We start from the raw sequence: 25160 nt of genomic DNA, 5'->3' as shown, positions 1-25160 counted from the left end.
ACGCTCTGTCTGTGGGTCCGCCTGTCCTGGACGTTTGCCATCAATGGAATCACACACCGTGTGTCCTTCTGTGTCTGGCTTCTCTCACTGAGCATCGTGTTCTCAGGGTCCGTCCACGTTGCAGCGAGTGTCGGGGCTTCACCCCTTTTTATAGCTGGGTGATGCTCCCGTGTGTGGAGGGACCACAGGGTGTTTATCTGTTCACATTCATGATGGACACGTGGGTTCCCACCTTTGCTGCTGCGGACGGGTGTGCAGGTTTTCCTGTGGAGGTCTGTTTTCACTTCTCTGGGGTGGACACCCAGGAGTGGGATGATAGCCTTTTTTTGAAGAATTATAAAGCCAGATTTCTTGGTTTGTTAAATGGTACAGTTCTGGGCAGTTAGGTTAATAAGGTCTGAGTTGTCTCAGGCAGACTTTGGCCTTGAGGCACAATGAGATTAGTCAGCTAACAAAGATAGTGGTCAGAGCAGTGCTGAGGGCGTAAGGACAGCCCTGCTGCCCAGGAGACAGGCGAGGTGGTGCAGGAGAGCTGAGCCCTTGCCGCGTGTGCTCTGTCCAGCACGGCCGCCTCGGGGCGCCCCCTGCTGGCCCTGCATGGGCATGGCGTGGTCTCGGCCTCTCCCCGCCGTCCCCTTGTGGGAGCCTGGCCCCAATGCCACCGCCCCGCGGCGGCCTCCCCACTCAGGGCCTCTGCTCATTCCATCTCTTCTTTGGGGGGCAGGCAGGGGTGGGGTGCAGCGGCGAGCGAGACCCCTGAGTGATGGGCTATCCCTCTTTTCTCCTTTCAGCTGGAGAGAGGAGATTTCCTCTCAGAGGAGTGGAGAGAGCGGATCGCCAACACGAGGTACGGCCGGGCTAGAGTGAGGCTGTGAGGGCCGCGGGGGCCTGCCGGGCAAGGCAGGATGGCACGGGGTGGCGCAGCTCCCCATCCCCCCCCCACCCCGGGTCGCTCCCCCCCCACCACGGGGGTCATCCCAGCAGGCAGGGGCTGGAGAGTGCGGGGAGGGCCTGGAGAGTGCGGGGAGGGCCCGGGCTCAGTGCAGGTTCCTGCTCTCGGGCCTCCCCGGGATGGATGGTAGCACCGTGGCAAGCAGTCTCCAGGCCGACACCGCCGTGTGTCCTGAGCTTGCCGGCAGCTCTGCCTCCGTGGCTCCTTCCCTTGTCCTGCCCAGGCCTGGGGCCGGGAGCGGGCTGGACCCCGCGCTTGCGCACCTGGCGGCAGCAGTGGCAGCACCTGTGGAATGCAAGGCGCTCGTGTGGCTCAGTGGGGATGGCTGGGCCTCGGTGACTGCGGGGCGGGCCTGTCACTCTCTCAGCTCTCTGGCGGGGGCGCGGGTCACACCATTTCCCTTCGACCTCGTGGTCTGGCCTCCCCGCCTTCTTTCTGCATGTGCTCGCTGCATGGCGCCCCGAGGCCCCACCACTGGGTTCCGTGCGGGCAGGTAGGGAGCAGGCGTCCCTCGTTCACAAAGGCCTGTCCTTGTCTCGCTCTCTCCCGTGAGAATGTCTCACCTGATTTGGGCACGCCATCCCCCTTTTCTTGAGGGGACCGTGCTGACCCCGTGGGTGTCCCCATCAGATCAGACGGGGTCGGGGGGCTCTGGAGTAGCTGCCGTGGGGGCCACTCCCATGGGGGGCATCCAGCAGCTGTGGCCCGGCAAGGAAGAGCTCGCCCAGAGCACCGCGAGGCCCCGAGGCCGGGCTCTGCCAGGCCCCCCAGACGGTGCCCCCCAGACGGCGAGCGCCCTAGGCGCTCTGCTTCCTGTTGGGGGTGTCCCCGCCCTGACGAGCTCCTCTGCGCTCAGGGGTCTTCATCCTGGCTTCTGCGGGCCTCGGGGAGCTTCCTTGTTTCCTCTCGGGTGACTCTAGTTCGGGCAGTCCAGGGTCTGTCCTGGCTTACCCCCTCTCCCCACCTTGGCCACCTTGAGGCCCTGGTGTGCAGCCTCCCCAGGCTCCGTCCCAGAGCAGGGACCCCTCCAGGCCAGCCCCACTCCCTGTCGGAGCCTCCCCAGCTCGCCGCTCTCATCAGGGCTCTGCCCGTCGGCTCCAACCTGAACCGCACCGCATCTGGGTTTCTTTCCAAGCAGTCGGCAGCGAGAGAGCTTGGCTTACACCTTCAGTGCTTCTCCTACTGCCCGTGACCATCCTCGCCCCGGTCAGATCTCCCGTTACTGTCGTAGTACCGAGATTCCAGACAGGTGGCATGGAATGGCAGCTTGCTGCTGTCCATCACGTTCAGATGGGGAAGGGATCCCTGGTGGGGGTCCTCCATGGGGGCAGGAGCCGGCGGGCAGAGGAGGGGACAGGTTGGGGGCCTGTGCAGGCAGCAGTCTCCCACCACCCGGCGGGCGTCTTCAGGCAGCGCTTCCTCGGGCCGTCGGGTGCCAGAGAACGTTTGAGAAACGGGAGAGGATGGGCCAGGCCCTGCCTCGGAAGAACTTGGCGCTGGGCCCCTGGGTGGTGGTGCAGCTTGATGGGTCTGTGCTGCTTTCCTGCCTGGGTGTTCTCGCACCTCTCTGCCCAGGTGGCGCTCGAGCTGCCCGCTTTCCAACCCCGGGGCACCAGAGGGGCAGGTGGGGCAGCCCGTTGCCCTGGGCCTGTGTCCGTGCGTGCCTTCCCAAGGAAGCCAGGGGTCTGCTTGTCACGGCATCTGTGTTCACGGCACCCAGGGTGGCAGTCACAGCCTCTGGGCCCTGGCACCCGTCCCCAGGCTGGGCGGAGGTGGTGTGGGCGGAGGCGGTAGGCGGCGTAGGCGCGGCGGCTCTGTGTGTGTGTGCAAGTAGAACCTCCTTTCACTCAACTGGAATATTATTTTGCAGTGTTATATTTGTGAATAACTTTGCCTTTGGTCCTGAGGTGGATCACCAGCTGAAGGAGCGGTTCGCAAACATGAAGGAAGGTAACGGACTCCCCCCCACCCCCCACCCCCACCCCGTGCATCCTGCGTCTGCACCTGCTCGGAGCTCTGCAGCTGTGGCCCTGATCGCAGGTGGTGGGGTCCGGGCTGGTGTTGGGATCAGCCCTGGTGGGAAGGCCTCAGGCAGCGTGTCCCGTCCATGGTGGTTCTTACCGTCACCTAGGTTGTGGGAGGGTGCCTCGCAGCTCAGCGTGTGTGGTGGAATAGACCCAACGCCTCCCCCGCTCAGGCCCCAGCTTGCAGCCACTGGAAGGACTGGGGCGGGGACCAGATTAGCAGGGGAGCTGCAGGCTGTCTGGTTCGTTCTGTTGCGGAGACAGGGAGTGACTTCTTAGTTCAAGGACATCCTGCCTTCTCCTAAAGGATTCTTCACGGTGTATGGGAAACTGAAACTTGATTGGGTGTCCTCACGTGATCTGGAACCCTAACTTGGGGGCGCTGAGGGCATGGGGGTTCCCCTGGCCAGCCCCTGTGGCCTTTGCTGGTCGGGTCTTTCCTGTACTTGGACCCGGGCTGCCTGGCTAGCGCCACTCCCGCTGCTTCCCCTTCCCCCTCACACTCAGTCCCCGGGCCAGTCGAGACCCGGACACCGGAGGGGACCTCACCCTTCTTGTGTCCAAGTAGGAGGGGCGTGTTCTCCCGTGCTTATGAAAGCGTTTAGACTCACAGGTTACCTTGGTGCTTTTGTGGAGTGAGTGCTGTTGGCATCTGGCCAGAACCTGGTGCGGGGGAGGTCTGGACAGGCCAGGAAGAGACCGGGAGGGAAGTGCCAAGGCCGAGCGCTTGGGTCGATGGGAGCTCCTGGTGTCTGAGCAGACTCTCCCCTCCTCAGGAGCGCGGGCAGGGGTTGTTAGGTCTTCTTGTGTCCCGAGCTCCTCCGTCTGGCGTGGTGAGCCTGAGCAGGGTGGTCCCCATGTGAGATCCCTCCAGGCCACTGAAGGCGCAGGGAGGGAGCTGTGTCGAGGTCTCGGCTTAGCCGCCAGAGTGGGTCGCGCCTTCCCAGGCCCAGCAGCACACACGAGGTGTCCCTTAGCTGTGCCTGGGGCATCCTCGTGCACATGGAGCATCAGACCGATGCAGACGCCTGGGTGGGAGCCTTCTAAACAGCTGGGAGCTGACCAGTTTCTTTGAACCTAGTTTGTGTTCTTGTGCCCGCCCCTGGGTCCCGTGGTGAGTTGCGCTTAGGCTCAGAGTGGGAGAGCAGGTCCGGTGTGTTCCAGGAAGAGGGGATGGAGGTGGCTGCTTCAGGCCGTCCTCCCCAGTCCGCCTCCCTCAGAAAGCTGGGTGCTTTCTGTCCCAGCACCATCGATGGTCCTGACAAGCAGGGCAGCAGCTGGGGGACCCAGGCAGGGCCTACGTTTCCCCTTGTCCTGTGCCCTCACGCCTGCTTCTCACCTGCTGCCTTGTTTCTTCCCTGTGGGGAGGCCGGGAGCTTCCCATGTGTGGTGAACACTCAGGACGATGGCAGCTCCGTCTGTGCCCTGTGACGCGCTCTGCTCCAGGAGCGTGGGGGTCATCCCACTGCTGGTGGAGTCATGGGCTTCTTTCCCTGGACGCCCAGTCGCACACGGCCGGGCTCTGGTCCTCAGCCGGGGGCTGTCGCCACCCGTGTGAGAACTCTAGCCTCGGGTGCCCATCTTTCTCGGAGTCCTCCTGGCAGGACGGGACCAGTCTCCCGGGCCCCCCGTGGGCTATGACCTCAGTGTGAGGTCAGATATGCTGCCCCACATGCCCACGGCCCCGCTGGGCTCTGCCCGCTCCCCTTCCTGGGGCCTGGCCGGGGATGCAGCCCTGACAGTGTGTCCCCATGCTTCTCCAGTCGTGACATGAGATGGCAGGAGCCACCTGTCCTGCAGGGAGGTCTCCAGAAAGCATCTTCATCCTTGGGCTCATGAGGGTGGCTTCTCCAGCCGCTGCTGCTGCCCCGATTCCCACGTCAGGTCTTCCCTGACGTGCCGCAGGAGCCCCGGCAGGGCAGACGTGCTGCGCTCTGTCCTGCCCCCACCCCCACTGCTCCCTGTCCCCGCAGCTGCGGGGAGGCCCCCGTGCCGTCCTGATCTCCTCTGTGGCCGGGAGAGAGAAACAGGGTGTGTCCCCGAAGTTTTGTTATGAAACATTTCAAGCAAACAGGAGAGGGGAAAGGATCACCCAGCATGGACGCAGAGAGTTTCCAGCTGCCCTCAGCACCGCCGGCTGCGTGTGCGTTTGCGCGTGTGCGTGTGCAGGTGAGCGTGAGCCTGAGCGTGCGGCAGGGTCGCTCCTGACGGTTTTGTGGGAACGAGCGCCCTGCCCGGGCCCCTCTCCTGAGCGCTCGGCGCCCATCCCCGCGCCCCACCCGGGAGAGGAGCGTGGATTCCTGCTCTGCCAGCTGCCACAGGCACCTCTTGGGCTGTGCAGTCCCGACTCTCTAGCCTTAGGGCCTCGGGTCGTGGCCCCTCCATCTTTGTGGACGCGGCCCGCTGGGCATCGGGCCTCATTGTCTCGTGGGATGTCACCCATTCTTCAGTTGTCCCTTGTGGTCATCTTGACCTTGCCCTCCGCATCCCGTGTCCCAGCTGAGCGCCTGGGTGTTGCACGCGGCTGGCTCGGGGCCCCTGGTGACATGCCCACAGAAGTCCCCTCAGGTCACCTGTTGTCCCGGAAGCCTTGCAGGGGGCACCTTCCTAATTCGAGTGTCCTCCCTTCAACACTCTTCAGGTGCGCCCAGGGGACCCCCTCAGCCTCTGGCTGCTGTGACTTTGCTGTCACAACCAGCCAACTGCCCAGACTCGCCCCTGGCCAGCCCGGGACCTGGCATCGCCGCCTCCTCGGGTGGGGGCCGCTCAGAGGCCAGGCTGGGGCTCGGGGAGCTGTGAACGCGTGCACGAGCAGAGGGCTCACCCTGACTGCTTCAGTTTACTCAGCACGCGTTTTCTTTGACTTCCGTATTTGGTTCTGTATTTCCTGCGCTGGAACGTTCTGGTGTGTTACGTTTCCTGACAGTGTTTCATACAGGATGGGGGAAGCGTCTGTAACCTGAGGGTGACATCATCAATCATGGTGACCTCACTGCAGGAGGCTGCGAGTCCTTGTGGTTCTTTTCCCTACAATGACTGCACACGTGCCGGGAGTTAATTGGAAAAACTGTTTTCTGTACAGCTGTTCCCGACCTGACCCTTCCACATTCTGTCTGTGTGGGGTCAGGGCCCGGTTCTGCCTTAGGTTCTGTCTGTTCCTGTGGATCAGGACCCAGTTCTCCCTCAGGTTCTGTTTGTGTGGGGTCTGGGCCTGTTCTCTCTGAGGTCCTGTTTCCCTGGAGTCGGGCCTCGTCCTGCCTCAGGTTCTGTCTGTGTGTGTGGATCAAGACCTGGTTCTCCCTCAGGTTCTGTTGGTTCTGTGTTAGGGCCTGGTCCAGCCTTAGGTTCTGTCTGTGTGTCCGGACCCGGTTCTCCCTCAGGTTCTGTCTCTGGGGTCAGGGCTGGTTCTGGTCCGGGTCTGGTGTGGGTGTGGCGCATCTAGACAGCGCAGAAGTTGTAGAGGGGGTGCCCAGCGGGCCCCACGACGAGACCCAGGGGACTGTGAGGCCCTGAGCACGTTTTGCAGGAAAGCAAATCGTGAGACGGGTCGGAGCCCTCAGGCGCCGCTTTGTTTGCTTTTAGCCGTGAGGTTAGCTCAGGACTCCCAGTCCCTCGGCTTTTCTGTGTTCAGAGGGCTGGTTTCTCTGGATGCTTTTGCGTCCTGGTGCTCTAAGCTTCACCAGGCTCTTGCTCGTATCGCGCACTGGTGTCCCCACGGCCGGCACTGATCCCTCTCTGTGTTTTAGGTGGCAGAATTGTGTCCTCGAAGCCCTTTGCACCTCTGAACTTCAGAATAAACAGTAGAAACTTGAGTGGTAAGAGCTCTCGTGTTGCCGAGTTCTTAACACGTGTAATTATGAGCACCTGCCGTGGGTTAAAGCGGGGTCACCCGCCAGCAGTGGTGACGGCGGGGGGCGTCCCGGGCGCTGTGGGATGTGGAGCGGTGGCCGCACTCACTCCATACGGGAGGCCCCCAGTTGTGACAACCCCAGACATCCCCAGACGTGGCCCTGGGCAGGACTGTGGTGCCGGGACCCAAGGGAGCAGTGACAAGGACAAGCAGCAATGTGTGCGGGCCTGCGGGGTGGCAGGACCCTCAGGCGCTGGGCATCCTTGCGGCTGCTTGGTTGCCACATCGGCCCCCACGGGCCTTCGGAACCCGCCCTGTGGGCTTATCGCCCTTGTCCTTGGCCAGGTGCCTGGGTGCGGGGAGGGCCGTGGGCACCTCCCCAGCTGGCAGTTGGGACACGCCTGGGACCTGAGCCCCGCCATACCCCTCCCCCTGGTGCCCTGGCAACCCCTGACCCCTGCGCCCCGCTGTGCGCAGACATCGGCACCATCATGCGCGTCGTGGAGCTGTCGCCTCTAAAAGGCTCGGTGTCGTGGACGGGGAAGCCGGTGTCTTACTACCTGCACACCATCGACCGCACCATAGTGAGTGGCACCCCTTCCTCCCCAACCCGCCTCTCAGCGCTCACCGCGCCCGTCACTGCCTGACGTCGGTGGGTCTGGGGTGTGGCTCTTGTCCTGACAGGGTTTTCCATTGCTAATGAGACGTTTTCTTTTCCTTTTCCATTTTTAGCTTGAAAACTATTTTTCTAGTCTGAAAAATCCAAAACTCAGGGTAAGTTTGTGTATCTGTCCTTGATCTCTAAGCTGACCAGGGCCCGAGGCATCCTGAGTGGCCGGGCGTGGGCCTGGGCACTGGGGCCCCCTGGCTGCGTCGGCCACGTCTTGAGCAGCTGCACCCTGGCCACGTTTCTTGAGAGATCTGGGGGGAGATAGGTTGGAGTTACAGCCTTTCAAAATGTCCCGCGGCCTCGTGCTCATCACTTTGTCTCTGAACCTCGTGGGACATCTGTCCCAGTGACTTTCTCTTTGGAGGCTCAGACAAGCACGTGAGCCTTGAAGGAGCCCCCCGCCCAGGCCCTTCCTGCCATACTAGGGCCTCTGGGTCAGGGCATGGTGATGGCCACCCTCACCTGGAGACAGAGGACGGCCTTGCAGGTGGCCCTGTCCTCCCTCCTGTTGCCGTGGGTGTCCCTCAGCCCTCGCCTGTGGACAGCATGCCCCTCGGTGGGGAAGTGGTTGTGGGGACCTGGGACCACCCGCCGCGGGGGTGGCCAGGCCAGGCCGTCCAGGGGCCCACTGGGTTCCCAGCAGAGACTGGGTGTGGGGTGTGGGTACCTCGCTTTCCCCCAGGGCCAGGGCTGCAGGGCCCCTGCAGGCAGGAGGGTCTCTGCGGTGCCCGCGGTTCAGAGGACGAGCCCCCCGCTTACTCCCCAGGAGGAACAAGAGGCAGCTCGGCGCCGGCAGCAGCGGGAGAACAAGAGCAACACGACCACCCCCACCAAGGTGCCCGAGAGCAAGACGGCCATGCCTGCCGACACCCCCATGGTGAGCGCCCCGCCCCCAGCCAGATGGGGCGGCCCCGGTCTCAGGGGAGGGAGCCAGGCTGCCCCCGGGAGCCCACATCGCCGGCTGGTCCCTCATGTGGTCTTCCGCTAGGACTCTGGTGCTGAGGAAGAGAAAGCCGGGGCAACCACTGTCAAGAAGCCATCTCCCTCCAAGGCCCGGAAGAAGAAGCTGAACAAGAAGGGCCGGAAGATGGCCGGCCGGAAGCGCGGACGTCCCAAGAAGATGAGCACCACCAACCCCGAGCGCAAGCCCAAGAAGACCCAGAGCGCACTGGACCTGCTGCATGCCCAGACCGTGTCGCGGGCGGCGTCACCCTCGCCGCAGGGTGAGTGCCTCCTCGCCCCCACCCTGCTGTGCTCTGGGGTCCCGGGGAGCCTCACCGCTGTCCCTTTTCCTGCTGGCCCGGGCAGAAGCCACTGCGACAGCGTCTGCGCTGAGTACTCGGAGATTGGGGGGGGGCGGTGCTCCAGTTCCAGAGCCTCCCGAGGGCTCTCCAGGGGTCCCGTGCAGAAGCCCCGCTCAGGCAGGGCGAAGTGCCGTGGTTTGGGGTCTGGTGGCGGCTTGGCTGGGCAGCTGGGGCGTCGCGCAGGGCCTGGCGTCTAGAGAGCGTGACCCGCTGTCTCCCCGCAGGCGCCCCCTATCAGCTACCTCCCAGCACGCAGCGACGCCCCCCTGAGCAGCTGCTGCTGGCGCCCGCCCCGCCTGCCCTACACCGGCTGCTAGGTGAGCCGCCCCAGGGGGGCGCGGGGGGAGGCCAGGCGGGCGGGGTGGCTTGTTCGCAGACCCCCTGGGAAACCCACGCTGCATGGCCAAGCGCACCACCCCCAGGGCTCAGGCTCAGTCCTGCCAGGGCGCGCCTGGGCTTCGGGGTCAGCGGGGCCCGTGCAGCAGTCTGAGGCTGCAGTCCTGCCCCAGGGGAAGTGAGGCCACGTCTGCGGGCATCATCACAACTGGAGGGGGGGCTCCTGGCGTCAAGAAGGTGGAGGCCAGGGATGCTGTTCCACCACCCACGGTGCCCAGGGTGCCCCGCAGAGAAGGACCCAGCCCCGTGTCTGCAGTGTCAGGGAGACCTGTCCGGGATGGGCCCGGTGCCCCAAGGGAGCAGGGCCCTGTCCTGCCGAGTCGAGCTCGTGCTCACGTGGCTGGGCTGCCTTGAGATGCCTCGTCCCTTCAGAAAGTGGATGAAGGAAACTCCTGTACAATTTTCTCATTTCAACATCGGTAGCATATGTTAACTGAGAAGACCGGCAGGCTGGCTGACCGCAAACCATGTGTCCTTGGGGAGAACGAAAACGCGGGCTGGGGATGGCAGGAGCTGTGAGGGTCCCCACGTGGGCACGAGCCCCACGTGGCGGCGGGACATGCTGAGGCAGTGTGGGGACACGGGCCCCGGCACGACAACGGCACCGTGCGACCCCAGCACCACTCGGGCCCTGGGGAACCTGCGCGTTGTTCCCGAACTCCGCCCACCCCCGCCTCGAGCCTCAGCTGGAGGGTTTCTGAGTTAAAACCTTGTCTTGGCTCCCCTCGTAGAATCCTTCAAGATTCAGTACCTACAGTTCCTGGCGTACACAAAGACCCCTCAGTACAAGGCCAACCTGCAGCAGCTGCTGGACCAGGAGAAGGTGAGCCGCATGTGGTGCTGCCAGACCCAGCTCCCCTTACCTACGGGTCTGATGGCCCCGGGGCCGCAGCTGGCCGGGCCCTGCTGCCCCGTTTGAGGCGTCCTCGTCTGGGGACAGTGTGCCCTGCAGCCTCGGTGGTGGAGCTGGGGTGGGGGGCTGTGAGGTGCGGCCGCCCTCATGCAGGCCCGGTGCGGGCACCCCAGCTTTCCTGAGGGCGGGAAGCGTCAGGCTCTGTGGCTCCTGGTAACGTGGTGCTACGTTCCGGGGTAAGGCCCGGATGGGGGTCTGGCCAACCTCCTCACGGGTGCGTGTCTGCCGCCGTGTCCGCCAGGCGGGCTGCAAGTCGGGCGGGGTGCCCGCCCCGGGGGCCTCACGCTCATGGCCCTGCCCCGCAGGAGAAGAACGCCCGGTTGCTGGGTGCCGTGCAGCAGCTGTTCGGCCACTGCCAAGCTCAGAAGGAGGAGATCAAGAGGCTTTTCCAGCAGAAACTGGATGAGGTAGGCGCCCTGCCCTGGCCACCCTGAGGCCACGCAGACGGCCCTGGCGCGGGATGGAGGGCAGGCGGGGCCCAGGGCCCAGCCGGACGTCTGGCCAAGATCCAGAGGGACTGGTGCCCTCCTGGTGCTCTTCACCTTGAGTCTCCCTGATGGAGAGGCCCGGAGGTGGTCAGAGGGAGGCTTCCTGCCTCGTGATGCCCCTGGCCCCCTGTGAGAGCCCCCCTTTGCCATCGTTTGTCCTCAGCTGGGAGTGAAGGCGCTGACCTACAACGACCTGATCCAAGCGCAGAAGGAGATCTCGGCTCATAACCAGCAGCTGAGGGAGCAGACGGAGCAGCTGGAGAAGGGCAACCGGGAGCTGAGGAGCCAGAGCCTGCGGCTGGTGCGCTGGTGGGGCTGGCGGTCTGCCCGAGGCGGGGCCCCCCAGGCCGCGCCGGGTCTCGGGACGGAGAGATGACCGAGGGCAGCCCCCGAGTCTGCGGCAGTGGGTCCTGGCAGCCCCCTGCCCCCCGTCCCCGTCCTCCCTCAGGATCCTCGCGGGGCGTCCAGGGGCCTCCGACGCCTCACGGCTGCCCGCCCATCCCCACAGCTCAAGGCACGGTGCGAGGAGCTGAAGCTGGACTGGTCCACGCTGTCCCTTGAGGGCCTGCTGAAGGAGAAGCAGGCCCTGAAGAGCCAGATCTCGGAGAAGCAGAGGCACTGCCTGGAGCTGCAGGTAGGAAGCCTGTCGGAGGTGGGGGGGGGCTCCGGGCTTCAGCTGGGGCACCAGGACCAGCGTCCTAGGCCCAGTCCCCGCCGCACCGCCCGGGCTTGCGAGCACCTTGTTTCTGAGGCCGCCGCTGGCGGCCCCCGCTTGCACCGTGAGAGCAGCTCATACTGACGAGGTGAGCAGAGGATGGTGCAAGAAGGAAGGACAGACAGATCAGCGTGCAAGTGCGGGCTTTCCGGAAGCCTGTCTGCAGGCCGAGGCCTCCCACCACTTTGCGTCTCCCCAGCGAGGTTTCGTGATTTACATGAAGCTTTCGCTGTTGCCCGGCCCTGGGGCCTCTTTCAGGGATGGGTTACTGCAGAATGGCACTGGAGTGAATTCCTCTGCACCGGAGGCTGCTCTGGAGGCTACGTCCCTAAAGACACGCGTCCCCCAAGTGGCCGTTGGAGCGGCTGTAGGTCCCGGGATACAGTGTTGTGCTGCCTCCTGTGGTGGCCCGGCCCCGCTGCCAGCCTGTGTGCAGGAGGAGTCTCGGGAGGCTGTGCGCTGGGCCATCACGCTCCTGTGTCACCGAGAGGCAGCCCGAAGCTGTGGGCCTTTGATTCATTGTGGGGAGAGCCAAACGATGCCTCAGGCCCCAGCCCCCGGGGCCGATACCTTACCCTCGCGGTCACAGTGACAGCCACGGAGCCTGGGCCCCTCGCTTCCTCAGGCCGGCGCGTCTGCCCGTCACACTAGCCAGCCCGTGTCCCTCTAGCCGGCCCACGTCCCTGTCACTCTTACAGGACCGTCCCTGCCAGTGAGGTGCTGGGCATGGGGCCTCTCAGGCCTGACGCCTCCTCTCGTCCCCCAGATCAGCATTGTGGAGCTGGAGAAGAGCCAGAGGCAGCAGGAGCTCCTGCAGCTCAAGTCCTGCGTGCCGCCCGACGACGCCCTGTCCCTGCACCTGCGCGGGAAGGGTGGCCTGGGCCGAGAGCTGGAGGCCGAGCCCGGCCGGCCACACCTGGAGCTGGACTGTGCCAGGTTCTCCCTGCCCCACTTGAGCAACATGAGCCCGGAGCTGTCCATGAACGGCCATGCAGCCGGCTATGAGCTCTGCGGCACGCTGAGCCGGCCCTCGCCCAAGCAGAACACCCCCCAGTACCTGGCCTCCCCCCTGGACCAGGAGGTCGTGCCCTGCACCCCGAACCACAGTGGCCGGCCGAGGCTCGAGAAGTTGTCCGGCCTGGCCCTGCCCGACTACACCAGGCTCTCCCCGGCCAAGCTGGTGCTGCGGCGCCACCTGAGCCAGGACCACACAGCCAACAGCAGGGCGACCGCCAGCGAGCTGCACTCACGGTGAGCTCGTGGTGGGGGGCCTTCTGAGCAGGGGATCGTCAGTTTGGAAGAGAATCTTGGGGGTTGCTAGGCCCAGGCGGCCAGCTCTGAACGCAAAATTGTGGCTCTGAGGGCTCCCCAGAAAATGACCGAGGACACGTCTCGTTTCCAGAGCTGAGCATGCCAAGGAGAACGGCCTCCCGTACCAGAGCCCCGGCATCGCCAACGGCATCAAACTGAGCCCACAGGACCCTCGGCCCTCGTCCCCTGCGGCCTTGCAGATGACGGGAGAGAAGGGCAGTGAGAAGGTGAGGCCACCGCTCTTGTGAAAGTGCCCACACGTGGGGTGGAGTGGGGCCGAGAGGGAAGGTGGGAGGCTGCCTGGCTGCGCCCTAACCCTGGGGTGAGGCTGGAAGAGTGGGATTGTCTCTGGGGAAAGGAGAGGCCGGGTTGAGCAGCAGGGGAAGGGAAAAGCCTGTTGCACTCCTGTAACGGGGTGTGTGCTGGGGTGATGGGTGGGGGCCCTGGCAGGTCGGGAGGATCGCTTTGGGGTGGGGGTGACTTGTCACTGGTTGGAGGGCTGCTGTGTCCCTCGGGGCGGTGCTCAAGGCCCAGTCTCCTGGTCAGCGGGAGCAGGCTGGCCCGGTGGTGTGTCTGCAGGGTTTGAAGGAGCGCACCTACGCCAGCAGTGGGGAGGCCATCACCAGCCTGCCCGTCAGCATCCCGCTCAGCACCGTGCAGCCTAGCAAGCTGCCCGTCAGCATCCCTCTGGCCAGCGTGGTGCTGCCCAGCCGCGCCGAGAAGGTGGTGAGTGAGGCCCTCGGCCTGGAAGCCTGGCGTCCCCAGGCACCGTGTGTAGGCGCCAGGAGAGCCGGTGCTCTTGTTCTTTCCCCTCGAGGCCCAGAGCCTTTTTGTTCAATCGCACGTGGTTAAGTTTGGAGCTTACCGTGATGCCCGAGAAAAACAGAATGTCTGATGTCCACATTTAATTCCAGTAACATTTTGCCACTTTTACTTTAGATCCTTTTAGTAAAAGGTGACGTGTGCAAACGGAGAGGGACTAAAACTTCCAGATTCTGTAGAAACTTCTCCCTTTCCTTCTAGTTCACATGTGCATTCAGCCTCACACGCATGGACTTGGAAATGACACTCTCCTGTGGAGTGGGCTGTTCGTGTTTATGGAGATGTCACTCACACACAACTCACCCACCTAAGGTGTTCGGTGCAGTGGGTTTTAGTACATTCACCAGTCGTGCAGCCATCTCTAGTTCCAGAACATTCCATACCCCCAAAAGGAAGCCCATCCCCACCAGCAGTCACCCCCACCCCCTCCCCATCCCCTGACAACCAGGAACCCACTCCCTGTCTCTGTGGATCGGCCTGTTCTGGACGTTTCCCATCAGTGGAATCACACCCTGTGTGTCCTTCTGCGTCTGGCTTCTCTCACTGAGCATCGTGTTCTCAGGGTCCGTCCACGTGGTAGCGAGTGTCGGGGCTTCCCCCCTCTTCACAGCTGAGTAATATTCCAGTGTGTGGAGGGACCACATTGTGTGCATCCGTCACCTGTTGGTGGTCATCTGGGGTGTTTCCACTTTGGGGCTGTTGTGAATTGTGCTGCTGAGGACATGCGTGTGCGGGTTTTGTGTGGGTACTTGTTGTTGTCTGGCTCCATGTAGGAGTGAAGTTGCTGGGTCAGATCATAACGGCTGCCCTCACTGCTCTCCCTGCCCATTTATCCCTGGCCCAATGCTTGCCTGTTAGCCAGGGCCATCCCTTAGAACCGAGGTCAGACACCTGTGCCTCACCTCGTGAGAACCTTCCCGTGGCTGCCCACCAGGCTCACACCCTGAGCGGCCACTTGCCCTTCCGTGCTCGCGGCCTCGGGCCCTTGGCACGTCCTGTGGCGTGTGGCCGGATCAGCTGAGAACCTGCATTTTCTCTCCGCAGAGAAGCACCCCCAGCCCCGTGCCACAGGCCCGAGAGTCCTCGTCCACACTGGAGAAGCAGATGGGTGCTGGCACCCACGGCTCCGGGTGCAGCGCTGCTGGGAGCAGAAGCCTCGCCCTGGCCCCTGCAGGTAAGGGCTCCCTCCCGTGCGAGGACCCAGAGGTGCTGGGTGGGCTCAGCACGTCAGCTGCACAGCATGGCCCGGGGCTCGGGGGCTCCAAGCTGGGCTGTCCCGCTCTGCTCATCTCAGCTGGCTGTGTTCAGCCTGGGCCCATGCCGGTCCTCTGGGCGGTGGCGTCCTCATCCAACCGCGTTCCAGCCGGTTCTGCTCCTCCTCAGAGAGCTTCGAGTGAGGCTTCTGGGCGGGGCCCTGCGACCTAGAGGGTGCCTGTCGCCACTGCCCAGCCATGGATCCCGTCGGGGGCAGCGGGCATGTGTGGTCAGGTTGCTTGCCTGTGTCCACACGGCCTGATCTACGCCTGTTCTTCTGGGGATAAAGAGCACAGTGAGGAGGCTGCTGTTGGGACGGGCGTCCCGCCTCTGGCGCTGCTGCTCTCGCGTGGGGAGGGCGTCACCGCTGGTGGTGCCCGGGGTCCACCGGCTTGTGCGTGAGCTCCAGGGCCCAACCATCCCAGGCCCAGAAGTGGGAAGAGCACACAAGTGACGGCCCAGGGGCCCCCACTTGTCCTCACCCGAACCTGGTTCCGTGGTGCCGTCTCAAGGTGCTGGGCACTGAGCATGCGGAGAGCTGAGCTTCCTTGCGCTCCGCCGGGTTCGGCCAGGTGGGCATCCTTTCCCGGACGAGCTCCCCTGAGAAAGCGTGTCCTTCCTACAGGCTTTGCCTACGCCGGCTCAGTGGCCATCAGTGGGGCCCTGGCAGGCAGCCCGGCACCACTCGTCTCTGGAGCCGAGCCCCCCACCCTGGACGAGTCCTCCAGCTCCGGAAGCCTCTTTGCCACTGTGGGGTCCCGCAGCTCCACCCCTCAGCACCCCCCCCTGCTGGCGCAGCCTCGCAACTGCGGCTCGGCCTCGCCCGCCCCCCAGCTCTGCGCCAGTCCCCGGCTTGGCGCCCAGGGCCCGCTCCCCGACACCAGCAAAGGAGACCTGCCCTCTGAGGCCGGCTTCTCGGATCCCGAGAGTGAAGCCAAGAGAAGGATCGTCTTCACCATCTCGGCCGGCTCTAGCAGCGCCAAACAGTCACCTTCCAGCAAGCACAGCCCTCTGTCCTCGGGCGCCCGCGGTGACGGCGGCCAGAGCCACGGGCAGGACAGCCGCAAGAGGGGCAGGAGGAAGCGGGCAGCGGCGGGGACCCCCGGCTTCAGCTCGGGCGTGTCCCCCAAGCGCCGGGCCCTGCCGTCCGTCGCCGGCCTCTTCACCCAGTCTTCAGGGTCCCCCCTGAACCTCAACTCCATGGTGAGGCTGGGAGTGGCGTTGGGGGCGGTACGTCCAGGGCGCTCCAGGGGCCTGCTGACGGGCTTGTGCGTCTGACCCCTCAGGTCAGCAACATCAACCAGCCCTTGGAAATCACGGCCATCTCGTCCCCCGAGAGTTCCCTGAAGAGCTCGCCTGTCCCTTACCAGGACAACGACCAGCCGCCCGTGCTCAAGAAGGAGAAGCCCCTGAGCCAGACCAACGGGGCCCACTATTCCCCGCTGACCTCGGATGAGGAGCAGGGCTCTGAGGACGAGCCCAGCAGTGCCAGGCGAGTGGGGCCGACGGGGCAGGTCCTTGTGGCCAGGACGCGGGGCAGGCAGCTTCCCACCTGCTGCTGGGTGGTGGGCACAGGGTCCTGACCTCACTTGGGGCACTTCCTGGAGCAGACAGGCCCCTTCCTGGATTGTTCACTTTAACTGTGTAAGAAACAGCCCGTGAAGGGCCCAGGGCATCTGAGAGCCTCTCGCCACGTGCGTGTGGGGCAGGGCTGACCCCTGAGTCTGTAGCTCCCGGGGCGCCGGCGCGAGGCGGGTGTTTCTTGGTGGCAGAGAGAAGGGGAGGGCGGCCGCCACAGCGCAGAGCCAAGAGGCAGGCGTGCAGGCTCCCGTCGGTGCCTGGTGTCCATTCAGCTGACGGTGAAGAGTGCTTTCTTCCTGGATAACAGCTTTATTAGGTATAATTCACACACCACACCGCCCGCTTGAAACGTGCGACCCAGTGGTCTTTGACGTATTCGTGGGGTTGTGCAGGCATCACCGCTGTCGGTTTTAGAACATTTTCATCACCACAGAAAGAATCCCTGTACCCTTAAACACTTGACTCCTCAGCCCCTCCCCCAGCCCCTGGCCCCCACAGTCTACTTCCTGTCTCTGTGGATCTGACTCCTCTAGGGAGCCCGTGAGTGGGATCAGGCAGCGTGTGTCCTTCTGTGTCTGGTTTATTTCACTGAGCGTCCTGTCCTCGGGTTCATCTGTGGCGTACGTAGCAGGTGTCAGAACCTCCTTCCTTTCTGTGTGTATATATCACGTTTTGTTTATCCACCGTGTGTCCGTGGACGCTTGGGTTGCTTCGTTTTCAGCTGTTGTGAATCGTGCTGCTATGAACGTCCCTATACTACATGTGTTTTTACTTGAAAATGTGTTTGCAGTTTACCCAGTACTTAGGCGTGGAATTGCTGGGTCTCGTGTGGCGAGTCTGGGTTTAACGTTTTGAGGAACCACCAGACTTTTCCACGGCAGCTGCCCCATCTCACATTGCTGCCAAGCATGCACAAGGGTGCCAGTTTCTCCACATCCTCACCGGCACTTGTTATTTTATGGGTTTGTTTTTAGTACGGTAGCTATTTCTGTGAGGGTGTGGTGGTGTCGCCGTGGTTTTGACCTCATCTCCCTCGCGGTCGACGGCACTCAGCATCATCTGTTCCTCAGACAGATGTCTGTTCAGGTCCCGGCCCCACTCTTGAGTCGGGTTGTCTTGTGCTGCTGTTGTCATGTTGTGAGAGTTCTTTAGACGTCTACGTACCGGATCCCTTGTCAGGTACGGGATCTGCAGCTGTGTTCTCCCGTCCTGTGGGTGGTGTGTTCACTCCATTGCTGGTGTCCTTTGAGGCATAAGAGTGTTCAGTGTTGACGAGACCCCGTGTGTTGTGTATCTGTGTTTTCTTTATTATTACTATTTTTCTTTAAAATTAATTAATTTAGTTTTGGCTGCGTTGGGTCTCTGTTGCTGCATGAGGGCTTTCTCTAGTTGCGGCAAGCGGGGGCTACTCTTTGTTGAGGTGCACAGGCTTCTCATTGCAGTGGCTTCTCCTGTTGCGGAGCAGGGTCTCTAGGCGCGCGGGCTTCAGTAGTTGTGACATGCAGGCTTACTAGTTGTGGCGCACAGGCTTAGCCGTTCCACGGCCTGTGGGATCTTCCCGGACCAGGCTCGAACCTGTGTCCCCTGCATCGGCAGGCGGATTCTTATCCACTGCGCCACCACGGAAGTCCCTTTCTTTAATTTTATTTAATTCTTAATTTATTTATTTTGGTCGCTCCGGGTCTTAGTTGTGGCATGTGTAGTTGTGGCATGTGGGATCTTTAGTTGCGGCATGCAGACTCTTAGTTGTGGCATGCATGTGGGATCGAGTTCCCCCACCAGGGATCGAACCCGGGCCCCCTGCACTAGGGGCACGGAGTCTTACCTGCTGGACCGCCGGGGACGTCCCTGTGTTTTCTTTAGTTGCCTGTGTTTTCAGTGTCTTGCTGAGTTATCCTTCCACATACGAAAAGTACGTTGTGCAAGTTCTGGATTCTTTGGCGAGTTCTGTGTCTCTGGAGGTCATAGTTCTTCGGGACGGTCCACAAAAATCCTGACACGTGAAGCACACGCTGCTGTGTACTTCGGTGCAACTACGGGTACAGCTTGCTGGGGAGTTAGCGTGCTAGGTGCTGCGCATCTGCCTCTGTGGACGACGCGGTCTCCTAGAGCTTGAGAGCACGTTGAGCATGGAGACAGTTCTGTCTGGGACTCGCGGCATCTGCCTCTGTGGACGACGCGGTCTCCTAGAGCTTGAGAGCACGTTGAGCATGGAGACAGTTCTGTCTGGGACTCGCGGCTGTCTCTGCGTGTTGGGAAACGGCATCCCTGCTCCTCCGCCGGGGCCTGGCTCTCAGCTGTGTCCCCCACCACAGCTGTCATCGTGCTGGCACAGGTGCCACCGCACGGGCATGGGGGCGCCCGGGGGCCCTGACGGCGGGTCATGCGTTGCCGGCTTACTGACCCCGCTGGGCAATTCGGTGTAAACGTATAGCGCCCTGGTGTGCCCGTGGATTGCAAACATTTATCATCTCTTTTTTTTTCCTAATAGAATTGAGAGAAAAATTGCAACCATCTCCTTAGAAAGCAAATCTCCTCCGAAAACCTTGGAAAATGGTGAGTTCGGTGCTCCCGATGCCTGAGTCCTTGGTGCCCGGCCTCTGAGGAGCCACACGGGGCTTCCAGAGTGGTCCCTGGGTGGTGTGGGTGCTGCCCGGCCTCCTGGCCCCTTTCCCTGTGGACATGGCGGGCGCTCTGGGTGCTGCCTGGGTAGATCGGGCACGTGTGGTGCTCTGTGCTGACACGCCGGCCGTCCCGCACAAGCAGCCCTGCTCCCTGAGTTTCTCCCACGGCCCCACCCTCGCCAGGTCTGCCCCGTCCTCCACCATGGGGGCTTGTCTTGGGGGCGGGGGTCATTCCGAGCCGGCGGTGGTCTGGTCCCCGCAGCTTCCGCTCTGCCCCACCCAGCCCAGGCCTCATAGCCGCTGCCTCTCCTGGCAGGGGGCAGCCTGGCGGGAAGGAAGGTGCCGGCCAGCGAGCCGGTCAACAGCAGCAAGTGGAAGTCCACCTTCTCGCCCATCTCCGACCTCGGCCTGGCCAAGGCAGCCGACAGCCCGCTGCAGGCCGCCTCCGCTCTGAGCCACAACTCCCTGTTCGCTTTCCGGCCCGGCCTGGAGGAACCTGGCACGGCTGACGCCAAGCTGGCTGCCCACCCCAGGAAGAGCTTCCCAGGCGCGCTGCCGGGGGCGGGCGGGCTGAGCCCCAGCAGCCATCCCGCCAGCAGCTTCGCCCTGGGCGGGGGCCTGGCGGCTGACCTCAGTTTACACAGCTTCAGCGATGGTGCTTCTCTCTCCCACAAGGCCCCCGAGGCGGCCGGCCTGGGCACCCCCCTGAGCTTTCCCGGCCCGCGGGGCAAGGAGGGCGGCGCCGCAGACCCCGGCCCCTTCGTGAACAAGAGGCAGCTGGACGGACTGGCCCCGAAGGGCGAGGGGGGCCCACCTGTGTGCGGACCCGCGGACAAGGCCTCAGCGACGCACGGCAAGGCGGGCAAGGGCCGTGACCGCGAGCCCGATGTCAAGAACGGCCACAACCTCTTCATGGCCGCTGCTGCTGCTGCCGCCGCCGCCGCTGCCACCCCCCCCGGGGGCCTCCTCAGCGGCCCGGGCCTTGCCCCGGCGGCGTCCTCGGCAGGGGGCACGGCCCCGTCCGTCCAGACCCACCGCCCCTTCCTGGGCGCCTTCGCCCCCGGCCCGCAGTTCGCACTGGGCCCCATGTCCCTGCAGGCCAACCTGGGCCCGTCCGTGCTGCAGTCCCTGTTCAGCTCCGTGCCCGCCGCCGGCCTGGTGCACGTCTCAACCGCTGCCACCAGACTGACCAACTCGCACGCCATGGGCAGCTTCTCCTCCGGGGTGGCCGGCGGTGCAGTCGGAGGTAGGCAGCGCCCTCTGGCTGTGCGGGACCCGCTGGGGGATAGGCCGCGGGCCGCATGCTCTCACCGGCGCCCTCCGGGACCGCTGGGTTTAACCACCGCTGTTTGCAGGTTCCCTTCCAGGGCCCCCTGAGGGGGGAGAGGCTGTGCCCGCGTATCCCCTTGGGTCCACTTTGCACCCGTCACCTCGTTCCTTTTCGCGAAACGCAGACGTGACTGTCGTGTGGGCAGAGCGCTCAGGCGTGAGTCGGCCTGTGCCACGCTCTCTGGTCTGACGGCGTCCCTCTCGCTCTCAGGGGAGCTGGCGCCAGACGGAGCTCTCTCCTTCCTCCCCGCGGAGGTCACCTGTCAGGCCTGACGCAGCCCGGGCTCTGGGCAGCCTTGGGGCCGGCGCTGGAGAAGAGCCAAGGGCCGCGGCGCCCGCCAAATGCACCGTGGCGCGTGCGGGGTGGAGAGGAGCGCAGGGAGCCACAGCCGGCCCCTCACCGGGCACGGGCGCCGCCGGGGCTGGGCTGGGGAGGGGAGGGGAGGGGAGCCGTCCTGCAGGTCATCCCAGCGCCTGCGCTCCCGCTGCCTGCGCTTCACCCTCACCTGTGCCGCTCGCACGCGGAGCTGGCTGGAGCTGCAGCCGCCGTCGGCTTCCCCTTCTCCGCGCGCCTTCCTTGGCTTGGCTGGCGATGCCCGCCTGTTGAAGCTGGGTTTTTCTCTCCTGTTTGCAGGTGCCTTTAACCACGCGGTGCCTCCCGCCTCCGCTCATCCGTTTGGAGCCAGTTTCGGCAGTGGGGCTGCATGTCGCAGCGCCACGCTGAGCCTAACCCCGCTGCAGGCGGTGGCCAGCACCCCGGCCTCTTCCTTTCAGGCCCCGCCCCCTGCGGAGCCGAGGCCGCCCCCGCCCCCTCCGCACCTGGGCCGGCCCCCTCCGGGGCCGCCCGCCCTCCACGCCCCGCCCCCTCCTAACGCCGCCTTGCCTCCGCCCCCCGCGCTGCTCCCGGCTAACTCTGAGCCCGTGCTCCTGCAGAACCTCGCGTCCCTCCCAGCTAACCAAGCTTTCTTACCTGCCTCCTCTGCTGCCTCTGTGCCGCCTGCTAACGCCTCTCTGTCCATCAAGCTCGCCTCACTTCCGCACAAGGTGTCCCGCCCCTCCTTCACGGTGCACCACCCGCCCCTGCCCGGGCTGGCCCTGGCCCAGGCCGCGCCCGTGATCCCGCAGGCCAGCTCCACGGGGCCGCCCGCCGTGTGGGTTTCCCTTGGCATGCCACCTCCGTATGCCGCGCGCCTTGCGGGGGTTAAGCCGCGATAAAGACCTTGCTTAGCTAGCAGTTCGTATTCTGTAAGGTAAGGCTAGAGCTCGACCAGGCGGCCCATACGAGAACCTGAACTGACCTTCCTTTGCAGAGAGCAGGCGGGCCCGCGGGGCTCCGTGGAGGGGCCCGGGGGCCAAGGTTGCTCTCCTGCGGCCGGGAGGCGCGAAGGCGAAGAGCCAGGGAGGCAAGGGAACCCGGGCGGCGAGAGCAGAGAGAGGGAGGGTGTGGCTGGCCCCGCCCACTCCGCCAGTGCCGGTGGACCCTCCCCCCAGGTCGCCCAGGGAGGGGGCCAGGAGGAGTCAGTCAGTCAGTCGGCTGGCGTCCTGGCCGGGTGGAGCTTAGCTCGAGCTTGCCGCCGCCCTAGGCTTGGCGTCTGCAGCAGCCCGGGACCTGGGCAGCCCCGGCGTGGGGTCATGGGGTCAGCTCAGGATCCCAGCTTTGCCTTGTGTGCGCTCTTGGGCCTCTCAGCCCGTTTCCATAAACGCGCCTTATGAGGGTTTGGGGAGAGCTCAACGCGTTTAAGGCCCCGGGTACACGGCAGGCCTTCAGGACGTGGCGGTCGCGTTTGTTGGGCTCCTTAGCTAGAGGGCCTGCCTGTAGGGGCCGATGGGCAGCAGGGTGAGTGTGGCGCCAGCCCCACAGGCAGGAACGCCGGGCCGGTGGCGGGGCTCTGTAGTTGTGGCCGAGGTCCAGCTCCTCCGGCCTCCGAGGCGCACGGCCTGCCTTTCAGACCGTCCGTGTGGGGGTCAGCAGAGACAAGCGTAGGAAGGGCCCGTTTTCGGGAGCTGGAGGGGGCAGGTGTCTGCGAGGCCTCCAGGGAGGGTCCTGGGCCCCGGTGCAGCTGGCCTGGCCACTGCTGGTGCCATGTCCACATACCCCTGGGGCGAGGACTGGAGCGGGGGTCCTGCCTGCCGTCCTTGGCTGTTTGTCGTGTTTTTAAGTGGAAACAGATGGGAGGCCGCTGGAGTCTGACGGCCTCTTGGTCAGGGTGCAGGTCAGTGGACAGCCCTACCCGAGGCCTGGGGATGGGCTGTGCCTCGGTTGTTGGAAAAGCCCAGAAGGTAGGGCGGCTCAGCCTGCAGTGGCCTCGCGCCATCAGAGGAGCTTGGAGAGGGCAGACGTGCACTGGGAGGTCGGGGACCAGGCCCACAGTGGACGCTGCCTGCCTGCTGTCCTGGCCGCGCCGGCCTCACTCCTGGGGCATGCAGGCTTGTCCTGGAGCGCTGCCCGGCGTGGGGACCGGGGAGGGTCTCCTGGGGAGGAGGGGAGGCCAGGACCCAGCCAGGGCCCCACACGCACTGGAAGGGCCTGGGGACAGGACTTCCTGCCTCTGACAGGGCCCAGAGGCGTGGCTCAGGGTGCTGCCACCACCTCATCTGCCGTCTGTCGTCCGTCCGTCCGTCCGTAGGTGGCTCTGGCGCCCTGGCCTGGGGGTGCGACGGGCTCGTCTGGGCGCGAGGCTAACGCTATGCTGCCTTTCCTCCCGCGCTGTGTCCGCAGGTAACTAGAATTTCTACCTCAACCGCGAGACTATGCAAGGATGGGGCGGGCTGGCGGCGCGGGGCCCCCCGCAGGACGGCGAGGACGGATGGAGGCCAGAGGACAGGCTCTACTGTGAATCAGCGCCGCGCAGAGCTGCGGAGACGGCGCGCTGGGGCCTGGCTCCAGCCTGTACTGTCGATAGTCTTAGATAAAGTATTTATCGTTTTTTAAAAAGTATAAACAATTTTGACTTATTTTATTCCACCGAAGTCGTGAAGGCAACCTATCGAGAGATGTAGATACTATATTATATGAGAGAATATATGTAAAGACATCGCCGAAGGACCGGCCCACCGCGGAGACGCTGGCAGCCGGCCCGGTGCTATCTCGTCGCCAGGCTCGCGCCTCCACGTGCTCTTGGTGCTGACTCTCGAGGTTGACCACGCCAACGCCAGGCCCTAGCGCCTGGCGTGTTCATTCCCGCCGCTCTTCCCATACCAAAGGCGGCGTCTCCGGTGGAGGCCCGCCCCGCCCCGCCATCACTGTGAACGGCCTCGGCTCAGCCCTCGGGATGGCGCCTTTGGCATCGGAACGGCAGTCCTGCGCGGCAAGGCTGCGGTGGCGGAGCCTCGAGGAGGGGACCCCTTCTCAGTGGTGCTTGTGAGGAGGGTCTGGTACCCGACTCTGCTGCCTGCCTGGCTGACTCACTCGTGTGACAGGTGCATTTACTTTGTACGTCTCCGCTCGCCCGGGGCTCACGCCGCAGCCCACCCCCACCCCCCGCCCCCGCAGGGTCGGCTCCTGTGGTGGCCGGGGACGCAGGCGGGTTAGTTGTGGGTGCCTGCTTTGTCTACAAGGGAGTCACGCTGACAGGTGACAGTATTTTATAGAGAGGTGATGAAAATTTATAAATTTCATAGACGGACTTCATTTATTTTTAGACTGTATGACGAATACACAGTAAACTAAAGAGAAAAGGAAGAAAGGAAAGTGAGGGGAAACCCTCCCGCCTGTTCAAGGGCACAGCGGCACTGGCCCAGGGCCCTCCTGCCCACCCTGCTGGGGTGACACCTGCTCCACCCGAGCGGCCACGGTGGTGCTTGAGAAGGGATGCGCTGGGGGTGGCCGGGCAGGAGGGCTGCTCCCTGAGGCTCCGAGGTGCCCGGTAGGGTTCTCGGTCCCTCGAGCACAGCACCTGTGACCAGTCCTGGGTCCCTGGGTGGGGCAATGTTGTCTGTGTGCCTCCCGAGAAGCTCTCGGTCCCCCGAAAGGGCCAACGTCGGCCAAAGGTGGGCGCCCCAGCGAGGGCTGAGCATGGGCAGTCGGAGCCCCATCCTCAGGTGTTTGCCACCCAGGCGGCACCCGTCAAGGAGCACGGGAGGGTGGGCCTCTGTGTGGTGGCCTAACGTGAGCCTTCCCCGGCCTGGCCGACTCCACATACCCTTCAGAGGTGGACGCCACGGGTCCTCCGCCTGCCCTTGAGTGGGGTCAGTGTGGTGGCCGAGGCCCGGCCCCGCTTCCTGACCCCCGGGACGCAGGCCACAAGGGTCAGAGCGGGCCAGTGCGCTGCCTGCAGCCACCTCTACACTGTGTGGGGCAGCAATCAGGCTAGAGACGGAGCCTTCCTCCTGTGACCGCCCGCCCTGCCCCCCTTCCCCCCAGGTCGGTGCTCCCAGTGCACGACGGTGCTGTCCTGACCCCCGGCCCCCGGCCTCTCCAAGAGGCTCCCCTCCCCGTGTCAGGAACACAGGGCTCCCGAGAAAGCTACGGCGCTGCCAGCGGAGCCCCCATCTGAACAAAGGACACTGTACACAAACACTGCAGTCACTTCGGGAGGACCACCGCGCCGCGTCTGTCCTCTGCACGCACGCGCAAGCACCAGGGGACGGACGACCCGCGCAGGGCCTGCCCCACAGCGGGGCCCAGCTCGGCCTCTCCACACCCACCCTCCGGTCCCAGCCTGAGCGCCGCCGCTGACGCCCGCCACGGGAGTAGGGCGCCGGCTGGCGTGCGTGGGGAGCGGCCCTGTGGGAGCCCCACCGCTGCTGCCGACGCGGGTGCTCCAGGTCTGACGGCTGCTGTCGCTTTGCTCAGGAAAACCTAACAACTAGGACAGCCTCCAGTCAGGGGATGCGTTCTCTGTTCAGCTATGAATCGTGACCTATTTAAGAACCACCACCACCACCACCACCCCCCCCCCCCCCGACTGCCCTTATTTATCCTGCC

At 64.3% G+C, this 25160-nt stretch overlaps 1 protein-coding gene across 1 annotated transcript in view; it reads left to right on the top strand.

The window, feature by feature from the left end:
• The window catches only part of DOT1L (DOT1 like histone lysine methyltransferase), a 53161-nt gene extending 31713 nt beyond the window's left edge, over positions 1-21448 (top strand). Inside the window, exons 8-28 of the mRNA XM_065874543.1 lie at positions 792-847; positions 2823-2902; positions 6723-6791; positions 7304-7410; positions 7559-7600; positions 8263-8373; positions 8485-8719; positions 8998-9117; positions 9928-10019; positions 10415-10516; positions 10761-10898; positions 11106-11231; positions 12079-12563; positions 12715-12850; positions 13203-13349; positions 14490-14619; positions 15325-15902; positions 15986-16191; positions 18772-18836; positions 19221-20150; positions 20868-21448. Coding sequence (XP_065730615.1) covers positions 792-847; positions 2823-2902; positions 6723-6791; positions 7304-7410; positions 7559-7600; positions 8263-8373; positions 8485-8719; positions 8998-9117; positions 9928-10019; positions 10415-10516; positions 10761-10898; positions 11106-11231; positions 12079-12563; positions 12715-12850; positions 13203-13349; positions 14490-14619; positions 15325-15902; positions 15986-16191; positions 18772-18836; positions 19221-20150; positions 20868-21448 — 4536 coding nt within the window. The remainder of the gene's footprint in view (positions 1-791; positions 848-2822; positions 2903-6722; positions 6792-7303; positions 7411-7558; positions 7601-8262; positions 8374-8484; positions 8720-8997; positions 9118-9927; positions 10020-10414; positions 10517-10760; positions 10899-11105; positions 11232-12078; positions 12564-12714; positions 12851-13202; positions 13350-14489; positions 14620-15324; positions 15903-15985; positions 16192-18771; positions 18837-19220; positions 20151-20867) is intronic.
• The last annotated feature ends 3712 nt before the right edge of the window (positions 21449-25160 follow it).

This window comes from Phocoena phocoena, chromosome 3 (genome assembly GCF_963924675.1).
Source record: "Phocoena phocoena chromosome 3, mPhoPho1.1, whole genome shotgun sequence".
Classification (NCBI taxonomy): domain Eukaryota; kingdom Metazoa; phylum Chordata; class Mammalia; order Artiodactyla; family Phocoenidae; genus Phocoena; species Phocoena phocoena.
Note: the sequence above shows the minus strand (reverse complement) of the source record. Positions and strands in the feature narration are given on the sequence as shown.